The following is a 21,028-nucleotide window of genomic DNA, read 5'->3' on the forward strand; positions in this document are numbered from 1 at the left end:
AAGTTTGGGTTAGGGTTAGGTTTGGTTTCACAGAGGATATATAGGATAAATAGGATAAAATTGCAAAACAAATATAAGAGTGAATGGGGTAAGGAAAGTTGAAAGTTGAAAACTTCCTTGAAAACACAGTACAAACTTAAAGAAAAACAAATACCATAAGTGTATGTACACAGTGAAATCAAATCTGGTTTGAAAGACTGAAAAGTGTATGAAGGTGCTGATGTAAATTCCAATTAGTTGTATTTTCTCATATATTCTCCCTTTGAGTTATTTTGCGTACTTATTATTATTATTATTATTATTATTATTATTATTATTATTATTATTATTATTATTTGCAGTTTGCATGGCATTGCTTTCCCCAAAGGAAAGAGCATTATGGGTACAGAGGACAAGATGTTCATCTGCTCTTTGCCTACAGCATAGTCAATCAGTCTAAATCAGACTATTTTCTGACCTTGAATGAATAAGACCACATTATAGTTCTTTTCAATACCACATTCAATTCTTGTTTTTTAAAAAAATCTCTTTTGGCAAATGTTGACTTCCTTCATTACTAGGAAATGAATCAGTTGAAGGTTTCCCAGTAGAATATTAATTCACTAATTAGTTATTGGAAAAAAATCATTGCATATATTTTCTCAAGGTCCAATTTTTTACTTTAAACCGATCAGAAATAAAAAAAAATCAAAATGTGCTCCACCCCTGTTACATTTCATGTCACTATATGAACATATAGGGAAAGTTCAGACACTTCTAAATTTCTTAAGTAGGAAGTGACATTTTTCCTCCCTTTGTTCTTCAGGTTTCCTGCAGATTGCAATAAAGTATAGGATATTTTCAAGACAGGAATACATGTAGATTTGATTGGCTTGAACTAATGGAATATATCTAGAAGTTATTTTGAAAAAAAGATCTGCATAGTGACCTTAGCTGTATCAGCCTTACCTTTTATGCTCCAAAACAGGTTCTTCTTAGTGCAAATATATGTAAAGCTGGTTTTTAACATACACTCTCATTTTCAAGCAATTATAAACAGTTCAGAGATAAAATAAATAGAATAAACTGTAGGCAAGCATTCAAAATATGCCATACTAAAAACTGTTTTAAGGTATTTTAAATAATTATTTATATAGCTTTGTAATAATTAATATTTTACATTGCAGATGATCCTTCACAGAAGGTAGTTTAAGAAAAGAGGTGCATGTTATCCAAAACAAATGCACTGCTGTTCATTGATATAGAATGGGCTGAAGCTTCTAGTAGGAGATGCTTCCAAGCCACTGTTCAACCAGATTTCTTGCATGATCTGTTCTCGCCGCTCTATCCTTTCAGCCAATTCGGCTGCATCCAGGGGACAATAAGATGAATATGAAGTCCTGCATAAGCCTGTTAGTTCATCAGTAAAATCTGAATCAGAAGATTCCCCTCTCTCTTCCTCTTCTTCTTCCTCCTCCTCCTCCTCCTCCTCGTTTCCATCAGCCTTCTGATTTTCTAGCACCAGATGCTTTTTCATCTTCCGTAGCTTTATCACATCATCGCAGCAAGAAATGTGCATTACCAGAGCACAAAGTGTGAGCATTAGGCCAACGCAAACACTAGACACAAACAAGAGAGCAGCTCTTTCAAGGTGATCTGAAATTAGAAACAAAATCCCAGACTTATGTAGAGATGGATGGGAATAATAATAATTTGCTGTCATTTCTGAAAAGCCTAGACTTCTGAGACAATCTTAATATCTAAATCTACATAATCCATCAGAGCTTGCTAACATGTTTCTGGCCAGCAATATGGAAATGAAAATAAAGTACAATACCAAAATTAAGAAAACTCTTAAGTGAAATATGATGTTAGGTGATATAAGTGATGGATCCAGTGGTGAAATCCAAATGTTTTTACTACCGGTTCTGTGGGCGTGGCTTGGAGGGCGTGGCAGGGGAAGGATATTGCAAAATCTCCATTCCCACCCCACTCTGGGAACAGCCAGAGGTGGTATTTGTTGGTTCTCCGAACTATTCAAAATTTCTGCTACCGGTTCTCCAGAACTTGTCAGAACCTGCTGGATTTCACGCCTGGATGGATCTATACAGTTTCTTGCAAAAATATGAAAGTAGTTTACTATTATCTTCTTCTGAGATTCCAGTTTTCTTGCCTACAATTCTGGATGTCCTAACACAGGGGTGTCAAACTGGATTTCATCAAGGGCCGGATCAGCATTGTAGCTCTCTGTGTGCCAGCCGGGGGGGGGGGGGGGAGACGGGGCCCTGCAGCACCCTGCTGGCCAAAACGGGCTATGGGGGGGATTGTGTGCAGGCCACTTGCTCCCTGTTTCTGGTCTGGATGGCCTTCTGCAGCACTTTGCTGGCCAAAACGTGCCTCAGAGGCACACATTTTGACCGACAGGGTGCTGCAGGAGGCCGTGCAGGCCAAAAACAGGGCCCGGGGCTGTGCTCCCCCCCTGAACACCAATTTGGCTGTCAGAGGCACTGCAGGCAAGTCCCATGGGCTAGATTTAAGCACCCTGTCACGAGTGTTTCCAGGATTGCTGTGGCTATCTGCCTACTCACAAACAGTATGGTCTTAATCAAGCCATCTGCTGTTGGCAATTACCTGCAAGCCTTCCCCGCCCTAGTTAATTGCAGGCTAACTCCCTATATAAGCAAGGACCTTTTGCTTGCTACTTGGGCCTAGTCTTCTAGGCCTAAAAGCACAGCTCCTGCAGGAAGCTTGGTGCCATGCCGCAGATGGGAGAAGAATGCAGATAAGGACTCCAGATGTCGTTACAGAGAGACTCCCACGGATGCTTGCCTTTTGCTGTTTTGTAGCACGCAAGCTATCATCAGGACTGCTGTTGCTGGATCTTCTTCCCACAAGCTTCAAGCAATGTTTGCTGTTTGAACTGATTTTATTTCAGGTGACTTTCAGCTGTGAAGCTCGTGCTGCTCCCACCATGATGGCCTTGATGATGTATCGACGCCGAAGCTGCTTACCTTCATGCTAGCTTTATTCTTTTGTGAACTGTTTCGGTATTGTGGAGAGGGATCTAGGGAGATAGCCTTGCTTCACATACCCAGATAAGACTTTGTTTTTAATGTGTTTTCTTAAAGACATAGTGCCTTTTAAATGTTTTAAAGTAAATTATATTTTTACACAAGACGCCTCTGTCAGAATTATTTCAGTCTCAGTGTGTTTACTCATGAGCTGGTTCACGGTCCGGGGTACCCCTCAACCCCATTTCGTCACAGTTGGTAGCAGAGGATGGTTTAACGAACTTACGCTCATGTGGTAACACGCTAGACTGGAATGTCTGCAGTTGAATAGATGTTGACTAGGGCAGCAGCAGCAGCAAAAAGTATGAAGTCACAAACTGGACTGTCTGGGGCGCAGGCCAAAAATGTTTTGGCTGAAAAACCCCAAACTCTAATTGACTTAGAGAATAGTGGAGCTATAAGTTTTGGAGCAGAGGCCTCAACTTCTGAAGGGCCTAAGATAGTGAGTAAACCATCATCACCTATAGAAGTAGAGACTGGAAGAACGCCACTTCAGGTCTTGAAAACAAATACAGAGGTGAATGATGAGTTTAGGAAGGCAATCCTTCAGTTTTTAGGTTTGCCCACAGTAAGTCAGAACCCGACTGCTGATTCTAGCGAATTAATAAAGAATTCAGCCGTGAAAGGAAAGAAGATCGAAGTCCTACAAAACACCGGATCGGTAAGAGACTTTCAATCTTTTCCTAAAACCCCCACCTCAGACCATAAGTGGAGAATGGGGGATAACAGACTGCCTGATTCAAATGTTCCTGCTTCTTTGTTAAACCAGCATGGCCAAGTTGATATTGCGCCACTTGCTGTTGAAGCCATCATAGATCAGGCCATAAAGACTTTAGCTCCCTTGACGACATCAGTGACTTCTGCTAAAAGTTTAAGAGACTCTCATGTTGAGCGTAAGGTTGCAAGTGTGATAGAAACTTTGGCAACCATTTTAGGCGATGGTTTGCAGGCACCATCGGCTTAACAAATAGGAGCTGCGCATCCCAAAGCCCCCCTGATGTCTGTGACTAATTCAGCGCACGCCACGAGTGGGATATATCCATCCGTGACGACATCGACATCCAGGACGGTTCCGGAGGCTACCTCAACTGAAGATAGGAATTTGGGAGCACGTCCAAAAATTCCTAGAGATGTGCACCAGAGAGGACCCTCGAGTTTTTGTGATCAAGCCAGGATGAGTTTTGCATCTGCACAACCTGAAGTTTTAATCCCTCCCATTGGGGAGGAACGATCGTCAGAATGCCTGATGGAAGACACTGTGCTGTGTGCTTCCATTCCAATGCCTTATTGCCCGTTCCAGGATGGACCACATTTTGAACATCAATTAATGTCTGTTTCCATGTTTAATAATGTACAGGTCCTTCCTCCTAATTTTAAAAGTTTAAGTGTGGGTGGAGGAAATTTTAAGGAATGGGTTAAAAGTATTCAAGTAATTTTAATGAAAGAAAATGTTTTATCGTTGCTGTTAAAACCCCCACCTAGACCATGGTCCTTAGAAGTTGATATTTTACACCATAAGGCCTTTTGTATTTTATTGATGTCCATTAACCCTGCACTATATCCCAGTATACCTAGTAACCTGACCGTAACAGAAGTTTGGGTGAAACTACATAAGCTATTTTGTTCAAAAAGCTCCCATGTTACAAACAGAGTTTATAGGGAGTTCTATTCCGCAAGGTTGAAGGCGGGAGTAGATATTAATGAACACTTATGTGAGTTAAACAGGTTAAGGCAGGAATTGATGTTGAGGGGGGAAACAGTGTCTGAACAAACCCTCATTACTGTTATACTCAATTCCCTTGATCCTAGCTGGGATAATTTTATATCGCAACTGGATAATGTTAGTTGTAATAACTTATCTTTAGAAGTGTTATCTGGCAGATTGATTGCAGAAGATAACTTGCGAAAATGCAGGGCGGCTTTTCATAAAAGGGAAAAACCTTTAAGAAGGCCCGATAGTTCAGATAGAGCATATGCTATCGGAGAATGCTTCAATTGTGGTTCAAGAGAACATTATAGAAGGGATTGCCCACAAAATGTGAATGCTAGGGCATGTTCAAAGGCACCTTCTGATAATAAATGTAAAAGGAGGTCACTTCCTCCAGGCAGAAAGCCAAGTGGAGACGTTCCTAACCACAGAAGGGGTAAAAAGCCAAATAGAGGCAACAAAGGGAACAATCCCAGGTTTAATGATAGCTCTGTAGGTATAGTGGAAACTACTGAGTCAGAGCTTACAAGGAAACAGCGAGAGCAACTATGGTTAATGGACAGTGGAGCCAGCAACCATGTTGTCAGTGATCGAAGGTTGTTTGTTAATATGAGAAGGCATCAATCCATGGTCAAAGTTGCAAATGGTAAAAAGGTGAATGTTGTTGGCATTGGAGATGTTTATATTCCTGGAATAGGAGAGATTCATGGAGCATTGTATGTACCAGAGATAGATCATAATTTGCTAAGCCTAATGAGGATATGTGAGAACCCTAGAATGGAGATTCTGTTCTCAGGAGGAACAGCTGTGATCAAAAACAACAAATGTGTGATTGGGGAGGTTTTGAAGATAGGTGGCTTGCCTTATTATTCCCCCAATACGAATGCTGAGTCCTGCAGTGATAGCAATTATGCTATCTCATTTGGTAGTAACAATGAATCACAGTTAGAACTAGGTGATGAGGATCAAGACTTTCACCAGAGGAAGCCTTGTAAAGACAAATGTAAAGTTAATAAAAAGTTTTTAAATTTTAACTTAGAGTCAGATAATAGGGAACCTGAAAATGCTAATGCAATTGCTATAGGTGAGCCGTTGCACAATGAATGTGCTCACTTGATGCATCGCAGGCTAGGTCACGTGAGTTTTCCTATAGTGAAGAAGGTAACCGAACACTCAAGGGGAACCAAGATCAATGATTGTAACACATTCCTAGACTGTTCAATTTGTAGGAGTGCAAAGTTGAAGGCGAAATCTGCGCCCGAGAAGTCTCAGAGGTACTCTGAACACCCGTTTCAGCTCGTCCACATGGATTTGGTGGGTCCATTCGCACCTTCCGTGGGTAAGAGACGGTACTTTCTTACCATAGTAGACGACCATAGCAGATTTGGATTCGTTTTTCCCCTAATGTCCAAGAGTGAAACGTTGACTAAGTTTAAGGAATTTTGTAACTTAGTCCAGAACCAGCACCAGGTCAGAGTTAAGAAGATCTTAACTGACAGGGGGACTGAATTTAATTCCAGGCAGTTCTCCAGCTGGTCAAGGAGTAAGGGCATAATCCACTTACGCACCGCGCCTTACTCTAAGTTTCAAAATCGCGTTGCAGAACAGCGCAGCGACGTATTACAAACTATGATGCGGTGCGCCCTAGAGGATTCCGGATTAAACTTCGCGTATTGGGTAGAAGCAGTTAGATACGCGAATTACACCCTGAACCGTGTGTGGTCTAGCGAGGTGCAGAAGACCCCATACGAGGTGCTATACGGCCATAAGCCTAGCTTGGCACACCTCCATGTTTTCGGGGTGATGGCCGATGTTCATGTCCCGAAGGAGCTCAGGAGAAAGGGAGACCCAATCTCTGTTAAACTGAGATTTGTTGGTTATGAGCAGGGCTCCAAGGCATTTAGGTTTGCCTACCCTAACGGGAAATTAATGATATCAAGGTCTGCCACCTTTCACGAAGGCGCCAACTGGAGTAAGATCCATGCCAATGAGATTCTTACTCGGAACCCTTCCCGTAGTTGTCATAGGCAATCGGAGGATGTATCGGAGAACCTATCCGAGGATAGGGATACATCTGGTTCTGGGAAGCGTGCATCCCAGGCACCCTTGAAAGGGGTATTGAAGCGTAAGATGGGGGTAGCCAGGAAGAATAGGCACCCAGCTTCTGAGACGCATAGTGATAGTCACGAGGTAGATGACTCATCGGACGACTCTGATGTAAGTGACTCTCCTAAAGGCAGACCAGTTAGGGTTACCAGGGGCAATAAGCCTAAGAGGTACGATGACTTTGTTACCTCAGTCGACCAGGTTTTGGCCACCCCTCAGAGATATGAGGATGTGTTGGCCTTACCTGACCATGAACGACAGAAGTGGCTGGCCGCTATGGATACAGAATTAGATAGCCTGAGAAGGCTCGATGTATTCATGCCAACAAGATTGCCCAAGGACAAGAGGGTGATTGGCACCAGGTGGCTTTTCAAGCAAAAGCCCATTGAAGGTGGGGGCTTTATCTATAAGGCGAGACTAGTGGCGCAGGGATTTTCGCAGAGATTCCCTGACGATTATGAGGACACCTTCTCGCCCACGGTGCGCCCTGAGAGCGTGAGAACAGCTCTCACCATCGCTACCATGCGAGGCGAACATGTATATCAGTTCGATATTCAGACCGCGTACCTGCACGCCCAGTTAGACAAAGAGCTGTACGTGAGGATTCCTCAGGGAGTAAGCCATCGGGAAAACGATGTGTGGTTGTTGAACAAGAGCCTATATGGCTTAAAACAATCTGGTAAGCGATGGTACGAGTGTCTCACTAAAAGCCTGAGAGAGATGGGCTTTTTACCATCGTCGGCTGACGAGTGTGTTTTTGTCAAGGAAGATCAGGGCATTAGGGAAACAGTACTGTTGTACGTTGACGACATACTATATATTTGCAGATCAGAGAACAGGCATAAGAAGTTCTCTGAGGACCTAAGTAAGAGTTTCGCCCTAAAACCATTAGGTCACATTAGCAAATTTTTAGGGGTGCAATTCGTAAAAACTGAGAAGGGGTTTTGGCTCTCTCAGGAAGATAAGATTCAGGAATTGCTTAAAAAGTGTAGCATGGTAGAGGCGAAGCCATGCGATACCCCTATGGCAACAGACTTCCTTAAGAATATGTACACTGAGAGCACGGAGTTTGAAGATAAGACCCTTTACAAGTCCGTGATTGGGTCGTTGTTGTACATTGCAAATTGGACTAGACCGGACATCAGTCTAAGTGTAAATGTGTTATCTAGACATTCTGAACATCCCACACAGTACCATTGGAGCGGAATTAAACGACTCCTGAGATACTTAAAGGGTACTGTGAACTATTCATTGTTATTGGAACCAGAAGCAACTAGAGAATTAAGATTGAGTTGTTTTTCGGATGCCGATTGGGCAGGGGATGTTAGATCTAGAAAAAGTACTTTGGGGTACATTGTATATCTAAATAGTAGCCCCGTGTATTGGTACTCTGGGAAGCAGAAGTTAATTGCAACTTCCACAGCGGAAGCTGAGTATGTCAGTTTGTCCAAAGCTTCCAATAACCTAGTTTGGTTTGACGATCTTTTGGTAAGCTTATGGAGACAGCCCATGCAACCTATAAAAGTCTATGAGGATAACATGGCTGCCATTAACATATCGGAAGCTGATGCTGTAGGCCAGAGATCACGCCATATTGATATACAAAACAAACATGTGAGGCAATTGGTGAAAACAGGTTTCATTAAGACTGTGTATTGTGAAACCAAGGAACAGGTAGCGGACGTGCTTACCAAACCGCTGCCCCGTGACCAACACCTCTATCTTCTGGGAAAAATGTCGATGGCTATGTGAATGTACTTACCATTGATGTATCTATGTACCCAATGTAGAATGTATGTTTGTTAACCAGTCAAATAGCCGCAGAGAAGGGGATTGTCACGAGTGTTTCCAGGATTGCTGTGGCTATCTGCCTACTCACAAACAGTATGGTCTTAATCAAGCCATCTGCTGTTGGCAATTACCTGCAAGCCTTCCCCGCCCTAGTTAATTGCAGGCTAACTCCCTATATAAGCAAGGACCTTTTGCTTGCTACTTGGGCCTAGTCTTCTAGGCCTAAAAGCACAGCTCCTGCAGGAAGCTTGGTGCCATGCCGCAGATGGGAGAAGAATGCAGATAAGGACTCCAGATGTCGTTACAGAGAGACTCCCACGGATGCTTGCCTTTTGCTGTTTTGTAGCACGCAAGCTATCATCAGGACTGCTGTTGCTGGATCTTCTTCCCACAAGCTTCAAGCAATGTTTGCTGTTTGAACTGATTTTATTTCAGGTGACTTTCAGCTGTGAAGCTCGTGCTGCTCCCACCATGATGGCCTTGATGATGTATCGACGCCGAAGCTGCTTACCTTCATGCTAGCTTTATTCTTTTGTGAACTGTTTCGGTATTGTGGAGAGGGATCTAGGGAGATAGCCTTGCTTCACATACCCAGATAAGACTTTGTTTTTAATGTGTTTTCTTAAAGACATAGTGCCTTTTAAATGTTTTAAAGTAAATTATATTTTTACACAAGACGCCTCTGTCAGAATTATTTCAGTCTCAGTGTGTTTACTCATGAGCTGGTTCACGGTCCGGGGTACCCCTCAACCCCATTTCGTCACACACACACCCTGGGCCGGATTCGGCCTGCAGGCATTGAGCTAGGGCCCTGTCCTAACAGATCCATTTCCCCCCATTTTTCAAGATCAGCAAAATGCTATTATTTAGCTCAGCCTGTAGCTACCAGTACCAGAGAAAATGTGAATGATCTCTTTAAGGATTTTTCCTCCATGGAGTTAATTAATTCAAAATAATACTTTAAACACATGTTAATTAGGATATTGTTCGCAAAAGGATATACCATAATAAATCAAGGAAGTTTTAAATGCTGCAAATATTATGTGTATTTAATATTTTATACTAATTCTGGAAAATGTAACTGCTAGCATTAACAGGATTTCTTATCAGAACACAAGAATATAAAGTAAAGAGGTCTACCTCTAATGTATGCAAATGTAGCCAAACTGCTGCTAATTATAACTCCTTCGTTCTTTGGAATTCTTGATTCTTTTGGATCAAAATTTACATCTGTGAGAAAGAAAAGAGGTTCCTAAATTAGATTGTAGTTGAATTAACTTTCCAAACTGAAAAGGAATGTGTATTTGTTAAATAAATAATTTAAATGTCCTACCACAAGCAATTACCTTCTTTAATGTCTCCATATTTCCATGTTGTCTAATAACACATTTTATGCATTAAAGCAAAATTAATTTTAAATTTCTATTTTACTTTATTATATAACACAACTCATAAATACATGAGAATGTCCTTTAAGATAATACGTTTGTTTCCTGTTTTTCCTAGGAATTTTTTAGCACTGTTGATATCAGGAAATTAATAAGAGGTTTCTTCCCACAAAACATGTTCTAAGCCAGGGGTTCCCCAGGCCATGGCTCAGAATTGGGCCACGTGTGTGGCTGGCTAGAGCGCACATGCAAGGGCTGCGTGCACGAGCACACCAGCCCACCACTCAAGCAAGCGCTCATGCATATGTGCACATGCCAGCCCACTGCTTGCATGGCCCAGTTCCCCTCTTCTCTCTCCTAGCCAGGCCGCCAAGCCACAAAGGTTGGGGATTGCTGTTCTAAACTATGATTCCCAGCAGCTAGATATGAGAAGAATTACTTCTTCAACTTAATAATTAAGTGATGACTATTTTATTTATTCATAAGTTCTGCAATAAAGTTTTGTTCATGTGATAAATAACAAAGTCAATGAAGTCAGTTTAGTCTTTAGTTAGTTTAGATTCAACTTCTACTTGTCTCTGTCCATCTCTTTGTCTTCGCCTCATCACTTTTTGTGTGTGTTGTTTTTGCTACACCATTCAAAATGAATTGAACATTGGCTCATCCAAAGTTCCATGAAGAGAGACCCCTCCTCTTCTAGATCATTAAACGCTTAAAGGCAAATGTCCATAGCAAACCATTAAATTTACCATATTCATCTTCTTTTGGCTTCCAAGAGGGAGGGAGTATGGTAACCATTGGATTAACTGCTGCCAATATGAATCTTGGGACTGTAAAGTTGAAAATAAAAAAATGTTATGTGTTGATTTTAAAATATATATCCTTCTCTTTCTACAGACAAAACTGGAAAGTTTGCTAGCAGCTTTTTTTTTCACACTTCACATTTTAGAAGTCAGTCAATCAAGAATATTTATAAAGAGAAGTCAACTTCTATACAAATATGTCACTTGTTGAATTGATGGCTTTTATGCATTGCATTGTTGCTTCACCGCCAGTCATAAACTAACTGAAAACATATGAAAGTTCAATAATCAACAGGCCAAACTCCACAAGGCCTTTCAAATATTACCTGATCAAAGCTATGATCATCCAAGAAGAATCTGGATTAGTCCAAGAAACATAATTAGATTTTTGCCAATGTGTTTCCTAGTCAAAATGTATAAATTGTAAACAAAATTATTATCGTACCTATCTTAGATATTAAAATATGGGAATAATATGAATTTTCCATATATATGCACAATGCCCAGGTTTTGAAATGTTGCGATTTGTGAAATTATTGATTTCCATACTTTTCTTACCACATGCATAGCTGACATTGAGGTATTTTTTCACCCCAGGCATGCATGGTCTTCCAAAGTTATGACTGTTAGCAATAATTTTACACCTTTGCTTTCCATAGCATTTCTTCGACAAGACTTCTAAAGCTGAATAGGAAAAACAATCTGAAAGGAGAAAGAAATATTTATTTATTTATTTATTTATTTAATTAATTTGATTTATATGCTGCCCTTCTCCGGAGACTCAGGGCGGCTTACAATGCATTAAGCAATAGCCTTCATACTATTGTATATTTATACAAAGTCAGCTTATTGCCCCCGCAAACTGGGTCCTCAATTTACCTACCTTAGAAAGGATGGAAGGCTGAGTCAACCTTGAGCCTGGTGAGATTCGAACTTACAGTAATTGCAGACAGCTGGTGTTAATCACAATGCTTTTAGTCTGCTGAGCCACCAGGCCTCTATGTGCATATATATGCACATATAAACAAAAATGATTTATCTGAAGAGATTACTGGTACCTGCTTGCAGAGATATAAATCTATTGGTACAGGAATAATACTAACTCAGAAAGCCCAACTAAATATAGATATTGCTTCTGATAATAGTATAGTATAGCCTTTATTGTCATTGTACATCATGTATACAACAAAATTGATTAATTTTTTAAAATTTATAAAGGGCAGTGATGGCAAGGAAGAAGTGATCATTTACATTATTTCTAAGAATTTGTGGTTGGCTCTATGCAGTGATGGTATAAGAATGTATGATCAAGCCAATTATGTGACCCCACCCACCCATTGGAGAGACAAGTAAGAAGAGATTTTGCTGTGGACTGAATGCACAGACTAAGTTAGGGTAAACCAGTTCAGGACAGCTAAACTTAATTATTAAATACAACAGTCCCTGTCAAGTATTTGCAAGCCATTGGCACATGTGTCATATAGACACCAGTGGAGGCAGAGAGTGTCTCCACCCCTATGTGGAAAGGAGGGGCTTACCCCGAGTATAAAACCCCCTCCAACCTTTTCCACCTTGCTCACTCCATCTCTCTCTCTTACTTCTTGTGTTTGTTCCTCATGAGACTTGATCTCTGTTGTACATAGTTAATATGCTTTATCATATGAATAAATACGTTTAAGACATTTATTTATCCATCTGCCTCTGAACTCTTCTATGCTCCTGGGTGTTTCTACGATCCCAATTCCACGGTCCCAATGTAGCCAACTAATAGAACTGTGGCAAAAAACAAAACCAAAAAAATCCCAACACCCCAGGGTCAGTCTTAGAGTCAGAAGAAGGATTTATATGTGCATGTCTGATTTAGAATCATCTAATTTATGAACAGAATTGTACCTTGGAGTTTTCATTTAAAATGCAGATTAAAATTCTAGACATTTTCCTAAAATAAAATAGAATTAATATATTATTCTAATTAATTTAAAATGAAAATATATTTCATTATTGGTATGTACATATACATGTGCACGTACATATGCATTTACATATATACATATACATATTTTACTGTTTATTGCTAGAGAAAAAATACTGATGGATTCTCTATTATTTTTGCTTTAGATCTTTGTAAGTATCAATGTAAGCATTAATGCAATATGTGCCAGTAATTTACTTTAATTAATAAAAGGGAAAAATGCTTTCAGATATGTGACAATGACACCCCTCTCCTTCTTCTGCTTCACATAAATAAATACACAGAATTACCAAACCGAAATTGAGGTTTTGCTCTGGAAGACTATTTGAGGAATAGCTTGAAAAAGATATAAATAGTTATTTCAAAGCAAGGAGATAAAACCTTAAAGTTGGATGCATGTAGATGTGCACTATTGATTCAGCTGGTACTTACAAGGACATGACAGGACTGCAAATATGTTGGGATACTTCCACACTGTCCTGAAAATGCAAACTATCTCCCTTTTATGCATCTTAAAATGTTGGATTTCTCTGCCTGAAATGAGTAGGCTGCATGTCATTTAGATGAACTACTCTTTGTTAAAATTGTGATTTCTAATATAATCAATAGTATATCCAAATGCAGTGAATGGATTTAGGATAAGAAAGGTCCATGCCAAAAAAATCAAAGCAGTCCCATTTAAGTTGCAGATAAAGGACGGGAATTAAAAGCAAAAACAAAACAAAACCCTGTGTTTCATTATCACCTCTGAAGGAAAAATACAGTTCATTCTAAACCCTTGCAATCCTTGCCCATCTTTTGCAGTTAGTGGTTAGCAACCAGACAGGTGCCAAATAATGCTGATGGTTTTTATTTGGTGCACATATATCCAGCTGGAAATGAAAAGAAGCAGCCATCAAAGCAGTTCTGAAACTAGTGGTAAAACATCAGCCCTGGTCTGAGCTGCTATTTAATCGTCCAGCATCTGTTGTTTTCAAGGGAAAGATCCTTTAAGTCACCAATTAGCTGGGTTTTGACATGCAAATTATGCAGAGTTGTTGAAGCCATAAATTGCCCAAAGTTTAATAAAACTGACAAGTCGTCTTTTCTCTATTGAAAGCCTCTTCTATTTTCAAGTTCTGGTGTCTCTTCGCTACTACACAAAAGCTATCTATTCAATGGAATAACTACAGCCAATTATAGTGAAATTAAGGCTCCTTGGCACTCCAATGTGTATATTAGTGAGCGTATAATACTGGAAGGATATGTGTCGGAAAGAAATATGATCTCAATTATGTTTAGTAAACAGCAGAGTATTAATCAAAGTTCTAAATACTGTGGGGTGGGAACAAGAAGGGTAAGAATGTGGTGTGTAGATTCTGATGCAGATTCCCTTCAGCTCTTATTCAGAGCAATTTGCTTTGGGAGTTAATTTCTAGGACTAGCAATGGCTTCAGGGAAATTATTTTTAATTGGAATCACAACAATGGGAAGAGGTAACACCATCCTCTGCATGCTAATAGAGATTATTCTGTTCCGCTAAATATATATTGTATATTAGAAACAATAAATGATACCACATATTTGTTACATATGATTTCACCATGAATGTAATCCTTTCATTACATTATGTATTGTACAACCTTTTCCCAAGCATGCTAACTACAGTAGTGGCCAAAATTGTGGAAACCTTTTGGGAAAAGTGTATTTTTGAGGTTTGATGGCTAATAACACCACTTTTTTTTTTTTTTTGGAGTTTCAAGATAATCATATTCCACTGCTGGAATAGCCCAGACCTTAACCCAACTGAAAATCTATGGAGCCGACTAAAGAAACTTGTTAGTCAGAAGTGACATAACAATAAAACCCAGTTAATAGAAGCAATCATTCAATCTTGGTTTCACATTATAAAAGCTGCAGAACTAAAAGACTTGGTTCACTCCATGGGAAGACATTGTAAGGCCATAATTCATGCTAAAGGTTACCCAACTAAGTATTAACTGACGTGATAATTTTTGTATATCTCGCTTTTTCTATGGTGATAATTTTTGTATATCTCATTTTTTCTACGTGTTTCACTTTTCTTCTTTATACTGTAACTGCTATTCTAATAGCAAATCCTTCATAAAAGTTATTGCATGACATTCTTCATTAAATTATCTTTCTATTGATATATAATTTTATGGTACTATTCCAAAAAAGAGGTGGTGTTATTAGCTAATTTTAGAAAATACACTTTTCCCAAAAGGTTTCCACAATTTTGGCCACTACTGTAGAGTATGTTTTAGGACCATAAATTAACCTAAATTTTTATCCAGACTCTTTCAGGTAAATTTACCTTGGGTAATATATTGTCTTTCAACTGATATATTGCCTATTAATTTATTAGGAATCTGAAGGCAAAAAATTAGTTTGAAATTACACTAAGGGCTAATCTTGAATTGGCTAAACTTCCTAGTTTAACCAATTCAAAATACTGGGCAGATTAATAAGTATAGTGGACCAGTTATTTAAATAAATCATTAAGTTAAAATAATCAAGTTACAATTTGTATTGTCCTTCTTTGTGCTAACATGGAATTCCATTATTATTTTTAATCATGTTTAAAGAGATATGCTTGTATTACTTGTGTCAACTTGATCAATTCACCAGTGCATTGAGTATACTCAAGTCTTATAATCTTTATTCGAATTTGATGTGATCATCCTAGCCCTAACCAAAAAAAAAAGACAAGGAATGTATGGCTCCCTTTGGCCAAAAGGATCTCCCTGATCAGCAAAAGCAAAGAGACATGGTATGCTTGCTTACCTCCTTATACAGGAGTTTATACTGAACTTATGACAAGCATTTGCAGCCAAACTCAGAAACCAGTGTTGTCACTTCCACACTGTCAGCCAAATCTTTCCATTTTAGAGGGGGATTTGAAGGAAAGATTAGTAAGAAAGCGAGCATTGTTATTCTTTACAATATAATTCCAAGTCTATTGTTTATTTCTTAGTTCTCTTTATATTCCACCTTGTTCTTCAGTAACTTGTTCTTCAGTCCTTCAGTTTCCAGAGATTTTTCAATTTAGTTTTTTAGTTTTTGATGGGGTTGTGCTATCCCAGGTAGAATTTATCTATAAGGTACAAATCTTCCTGGACCCCTAGTTCTTGCTCAGTGAACAGGTGGCAACCATAGTCAGGAGGGTCTTCATCCAGATACATTTAATGTGCTAATTATCACCTGTTCTGGACCAGAAAGTTGTTCTCATAGTCACTGATGACTTAATTATTCTCATTTGGACTACTGTAATGTGCTGCCCGTGCCTCTACCCTTGAAGGCTACAGCTGGTCCAAAATGAAAATTTATGTTCCAAAGTGAGGAATTTGTTAAGTGAGCTTTGCCCCATTTTATGACTTTTCTCGCCACATTCGTTAAGCGAATCAATGCAATTGTTAAACTAGTAACACAGTTGTTAAGTGAATTTGGTTTCCCCAATACTTTGCTTGTTAGAAGGTTGCAAAAAGATAATTGCATGATCCCAGGACACTGAAAACATCATAAATGTGAGTCAGTTGTGAAGCATCCAAATCATGTGACCATGGGGATGCTGCAACGGTCGTGTGAATTTTTTTTAGTGCAGTTATAACTGTGAATGATCACTAAGTGAACTGTTGTAAATTGAGGACTACCTGTATAGATTTGAATATGTGGTTTAACTGAAATCTCACTAAGGCAACCATGCTTATTTTTGGAACACCTAAGCTTTGTTCGGTTTATTTCTTTATGGGTGAGCACTGAGTTGCATCCTGGAATTCTTTCCAATGGGATTTCTTGACATAAAGGTTTTAATATTTTAGTTGGCTAGCCTTTACAATTCTTTGTTTTCCCCTCCTCTGATTCTTTTCTTTTTCCTCAGTAATCGATATTTGGTATTTTGTCCAATAGTTATTATGTCCTGTGACTAAGATCAAGAGAAATCTATATAAGCTATTTAAAAATACAAATATTTTATGTAAAAATAAGGTGAAAAAAAATCCTTGGGTAAGCAACATTTTAAAAACCAGCAGGAAAAGGACAGTTCAAAGCATGTAAGCTGCAGTGAGAAAGATTTTTTTTGCAAGGCAGAGACCCATCTGACTTTCACACACAATGAAGCTCTCTTTGAAGATCTTGATCTACTTGTAAGTCATTGCTTGATACAATACATACTTGGAAGTTATATCCAGGTATATATTCAGGTCAATCTGAACAATTAGGTCATAGTAATCTATACGTACTTAACATCTACTATTAATTTAGAACTATTTCCATTTAATCATTTTTGACCATTTATGCCATTTAGTAACACAGAAGCAGAGTGAAAGGAATGCATGAAAAAAGCAACATGATTATAAGGAAGCCATCATTGACTTTCCCAGGTAAATTTCATGTCATACCCACACAGTTGCTCAATTCCAAGAATTCTGAATTGGGAAACAACTACAAGCATTCAATTCCCATGCTAAGGGGAGTCAGGAAAGGCAAATTGTTTTTTTCCTATGGGATAAAAACAAACATTATAACCTTTAAATTCTAGAATAAAGAGTTCTCACTTAAACTTTGTCAGCCTACCATATTGGGGAAGGTAATCCATTTTTGTTGAACAGAAGTCCATCTCATGGGCAGACCTGCCATAAGAGGCTGAATAGATGTTAAGAAATTTTGATTCATGGCAGTGTAGTTTCAGTTCTTCATTTTCACACACTGATCTAGTTTTATATTCACCTGAAAGAGAAAAGGACAAAAAAGCAACAGTGAGAGATAACTGGACTCTTAGATAAGCAAAAAAAATATTATGTGCAGGTCCTGTTGCAACTTATGTACACAGAGATTAGTGTGGAGATAAATGGTGAGCATCACATACTGTGTTTCCCCAAAAATAAGACCCTGTCTTAATTTTTTTGAACCCTGAAATAAGCACTTGGCCTTACTTTCGGGGAGGCCTTATTGTTTTGGGGTGCATGGAGGAAACCAGAGGAAATGGCAGGGACCAGCTGCTCATGTGTTTAAATATTTTCGGGGAGGGCTTATTTTCAGGGGAAGGCTTATTTTATGCTCTCAATCAGGCTTATTATCAGAGGATGTCTTATTTTAAGGGAAAGAGGGTACTTACTGAGAGATCCAACAAAGACATAGTTCTAAATTGGGGTTTGTTAACTCATATGATTTAGTCTTGTGATTACAGTATTGACATCTTTTTTGGAACAATATTTTAATGTATATATAGATTTATAGAGACATTTCTTAATGTTAAATATTTTAATGTTGAATTATATTAACATATGGAATTTTATAATTTTTGAGATATTTATTACAGGATTGGAGCGTCAGGAATTGCTAGGTAAATTATTGTGAGAAATTGGAAAAGTACTATCGTTTGAGGTATAAGGGACTGCAATACACCTGTCAGATATCCATTATTGAAAATAGTCTTTTTTACCATTCCAAGAAATGACACAATACATTTCCCTTTGGTACAGATTTCATAACTTACTAAAAATATTTCTAATTTGAAATATTCATAAATAGGTGTTGCAGGTACTTGTTTCATAGGTAGCCTCAATAGGCATTTTATAGGTAGGTATTTATTATATATGTTATATCTAGACTGTTCATAATTTGTTTGAATTTTGCTTGTTGTTATTTGCCACTAATATTTTTTTTAGTTTTATTTTTGTAGTTAGTTGGATGCTTTGTATTTTTCAAAAGTTGCTATACAGTCAATTAAAAAAAGTTATTAGCTATAGAAAAAAGGGACTACTCATAGTATTTGTGGCAGAATTATACACAGTATGCTCAATAGAATATTTTTGATACAGAAGCTGTGATCAGTAGACTAAATTTTAGGTAGTTCCCATTCTATGCACTTTTGTATTCTATTTTTCTTAACTAGACCCAAAATGTTACCCAAAATGTTACAGAACTCCATGTATCACTGTCAATTAGTTAATTTCAGAGGGGGAAAAAGTATTTTTATTCTGTACCACTGAGAACTACTGGGCGCCATACACAGCACTACTTTTCTCTGGTAAAAAGATAGAATGGAAAATCAAAAAAGATTAAAACCAGAGGTGGTATTCAGCAGGTTCTGACCAGTTCTGGAAAACCAGTAGTGGAAATTTTGAGTAGTTTGGAGAACCGGTAAATACCACCTCTGCCTGGCCCCGCCCCCATCTATTCTCTGCCTCCCGAATCCTATCTGATCGGGAGGAAATGGGGATTTTGCAGTAACCTTCCCCTGCCATGCCCACCAAGCCACGCCCACCAAGCCATGCCCACAGAACCGGTAGTAAAAAAAATTGAACCCCACCACTGATTAAGACCAATCCCTATCATGTTGGAGAATTATGGCAGATGTTTTAAATATTCATAATTATTGATACTCTTCACCACGTGTTATGTACCCTGTGCATTTTCTTGATAACCAGTTGTACCCCATTGGACTAGAAAAAATAGGGCAAGAGTTTTCTTTGGCCATATTCCAAACTAATCCTTTAGTATAAAGGATTGAGACTTTAAGGATGAGTGAGGATACACTCCCAGTGACTCTAGGTACTGATTGGGAAATTGTTATCTCTGGGCTGCATGCACCACTAAGTCCTCCTTTCCCGGCATCTATTGGGGAACAACAACAACAAAAGTTGTTGGCAACTACGGAGACTTTGCCCAGCATTTCTCACCAGACACTTATTAAGAAAAAAAAAAGAGTTAAAATTTAAAGGGATGTCAGCAACAGCTCTAGCAGGCTTTCCCAGCTCCATAAATTACTGCATTGAGCCAATGATGCTGCATGGTAAAGGAGGTTGAATGCACCGTCACTTTTCTATTAGTAAAACAGAACAGTAATGTAATATAAATAGAGTGGCCTTCTTTTGTTTTTTTGCTTATACTACATCCATTCAAACAAACATAGAAGAAATGTAGTTAAAACAGCTCAGGCTTTAAAGATGAATCCACAGCCATCTGTGATAACTCTATAATTTTTATTTTGGGATATTTTCTGGCCAAAGAGTGCTGGTTGTTTCTGGATAATACGGAAAAACATTTTCCAGACATTGCTGATAATACTGTTGTATATGTGTGAATATATTGGAATATATTGGAAAAGCAGCTACAGGAAGCTTCGGGGCTCTGTCAAATCTTTATATATAGTGTGTAGCATTACATACAGGTATACGAAAAAGGGAGGAATAATGCACTCAAGAATATTCACAAAATTTTACACAGTAATTTGATTGGCTTGCACACTGTGCCAAGCTACACTTTCTATAACCATAGTTTACTTAATAAACTACAATCCACATAACATACAAACCCATTAACTTATAATTGCAACATTATCAGCTACTTCTAGACAGTGCTTCCTGCTCTGGGTGCCCTCCTGTTATAGGGACTCCAGTATCAAGAATTCTCATCAAAGTTCATCCTGGGTAGGGAAATTCACTAATCTACAAGATGCCTGTTATGTCTAGCAGGGTTTAGTTATAGTTGTAGTGTTGTTATTGGATGAAACCGATGATGTCATCAGCACGGAAGATTCTTTTGTTAGCCATTGGCTAGAGCAGTTGAGCTATTCATATATAAGAGCTGTCAACTGCCATTTTCTAGCTGGAGCAGTTACAGTTACAGTTACATGGTGAAGCAATAAAGAGTTACAGTTACAATCGTGAGTGCCTCAATATATATTGCAACAATATAATGTTAGAAACTGGATCTAGCCCAATAACTCAAAGACATAGCCCAATTCTTTTCAGTAGTTTTATTGTTGATCTGTTGGTACTGGAGGTCACTGACCTTGTACCTTTCTCTTTCAGGTATACATCTGGAATCAACTGTGGAACATGTGGTTGGACCTTTTGTACCCAGGAGGAGGGGCCAAGAGGTAAGGAGTGGTTACAGGGATTATGGGATATGTGGTTAGTTAACCCTTGAAGGACCGGGTGGTCAGGGAGATGTAGTAGTTAGGCATTTATCATGACAAAACCCCCTCTAAATGCCTAACTGGGTACCTGGGGCAATGTTTGCATACATACAGGAAATACACAAGTACAGACATGAATTACAAGCAAACACGCATTTTTGACATTAGGTAAGCATGTTGTTTATGTGGTAGGGGTTTAGTGAGAATATCTGCTGTTTGCTCCTCTGTGTCACAGTGTACTGCTCTAATGAAGCCTATCTCTGAAAACTGCCTGACGTGTTTGTAT

General features: G+C 38.7%; 1 protein-coding gene across 1 annotated transcript in view; it reads right to left on the minus strand.

The window, feature by feature from the left end:
* Nucleotides 1–1,147: 1,147 nt before the first annotated feature.
* EVA1C (eva-1 homolog C) overlaps nucleotides 1,148–21,028 on the minus strand; it is a 50,950-nt gene continuing 31,069 nt past the window's right edge. Inside the window, exons 4-8 of the mRNA XM_070943559.1 lie at nucleotides 17,394–17,546; nucleotides 11,405–11,548; nucleotides 10,793–10,873; nucleotides 9,796–9,885; nucleotides 1,148–1,635 (exon numbers count right to left, since the gene is read on the minus strand). Of these exons, the coding sequence (XP_070799660.1) occupies nucleotides 1,208–1,635; nucleotides 9,796–9,885; nucleotides 10,793–10,873; nucleotides 11,405–11,548; nucleotides 17,394–17,546 (896 nt within the window). The 3' untranslated portion in view covers nucleotides 1,148–1,207. The remainder of the gene's footprint in view (nucleotides 1,636–9,795; nucleotides 9,886–10,792; nucleotides 10,874–11,404; nucleotides 11,549–17,393; nucleotides 17,547–21,028) is intronic.

Source organism: Pituophis catenifer, unplaced genomic scaffold (assembly GCF_029215685.1).
Source record: "Pituophis catenifer annectens isolate HBS135680 unplaced genomic scaffold, rPitCat1.0.hap2 SCAF_4, whole genome shotgun sequence".
NCBI lineage: Eukaryota > Metazoa > Chordata > Lepidosauria > Squamata > Colubridae > Pituophis > Pituophis catenifer.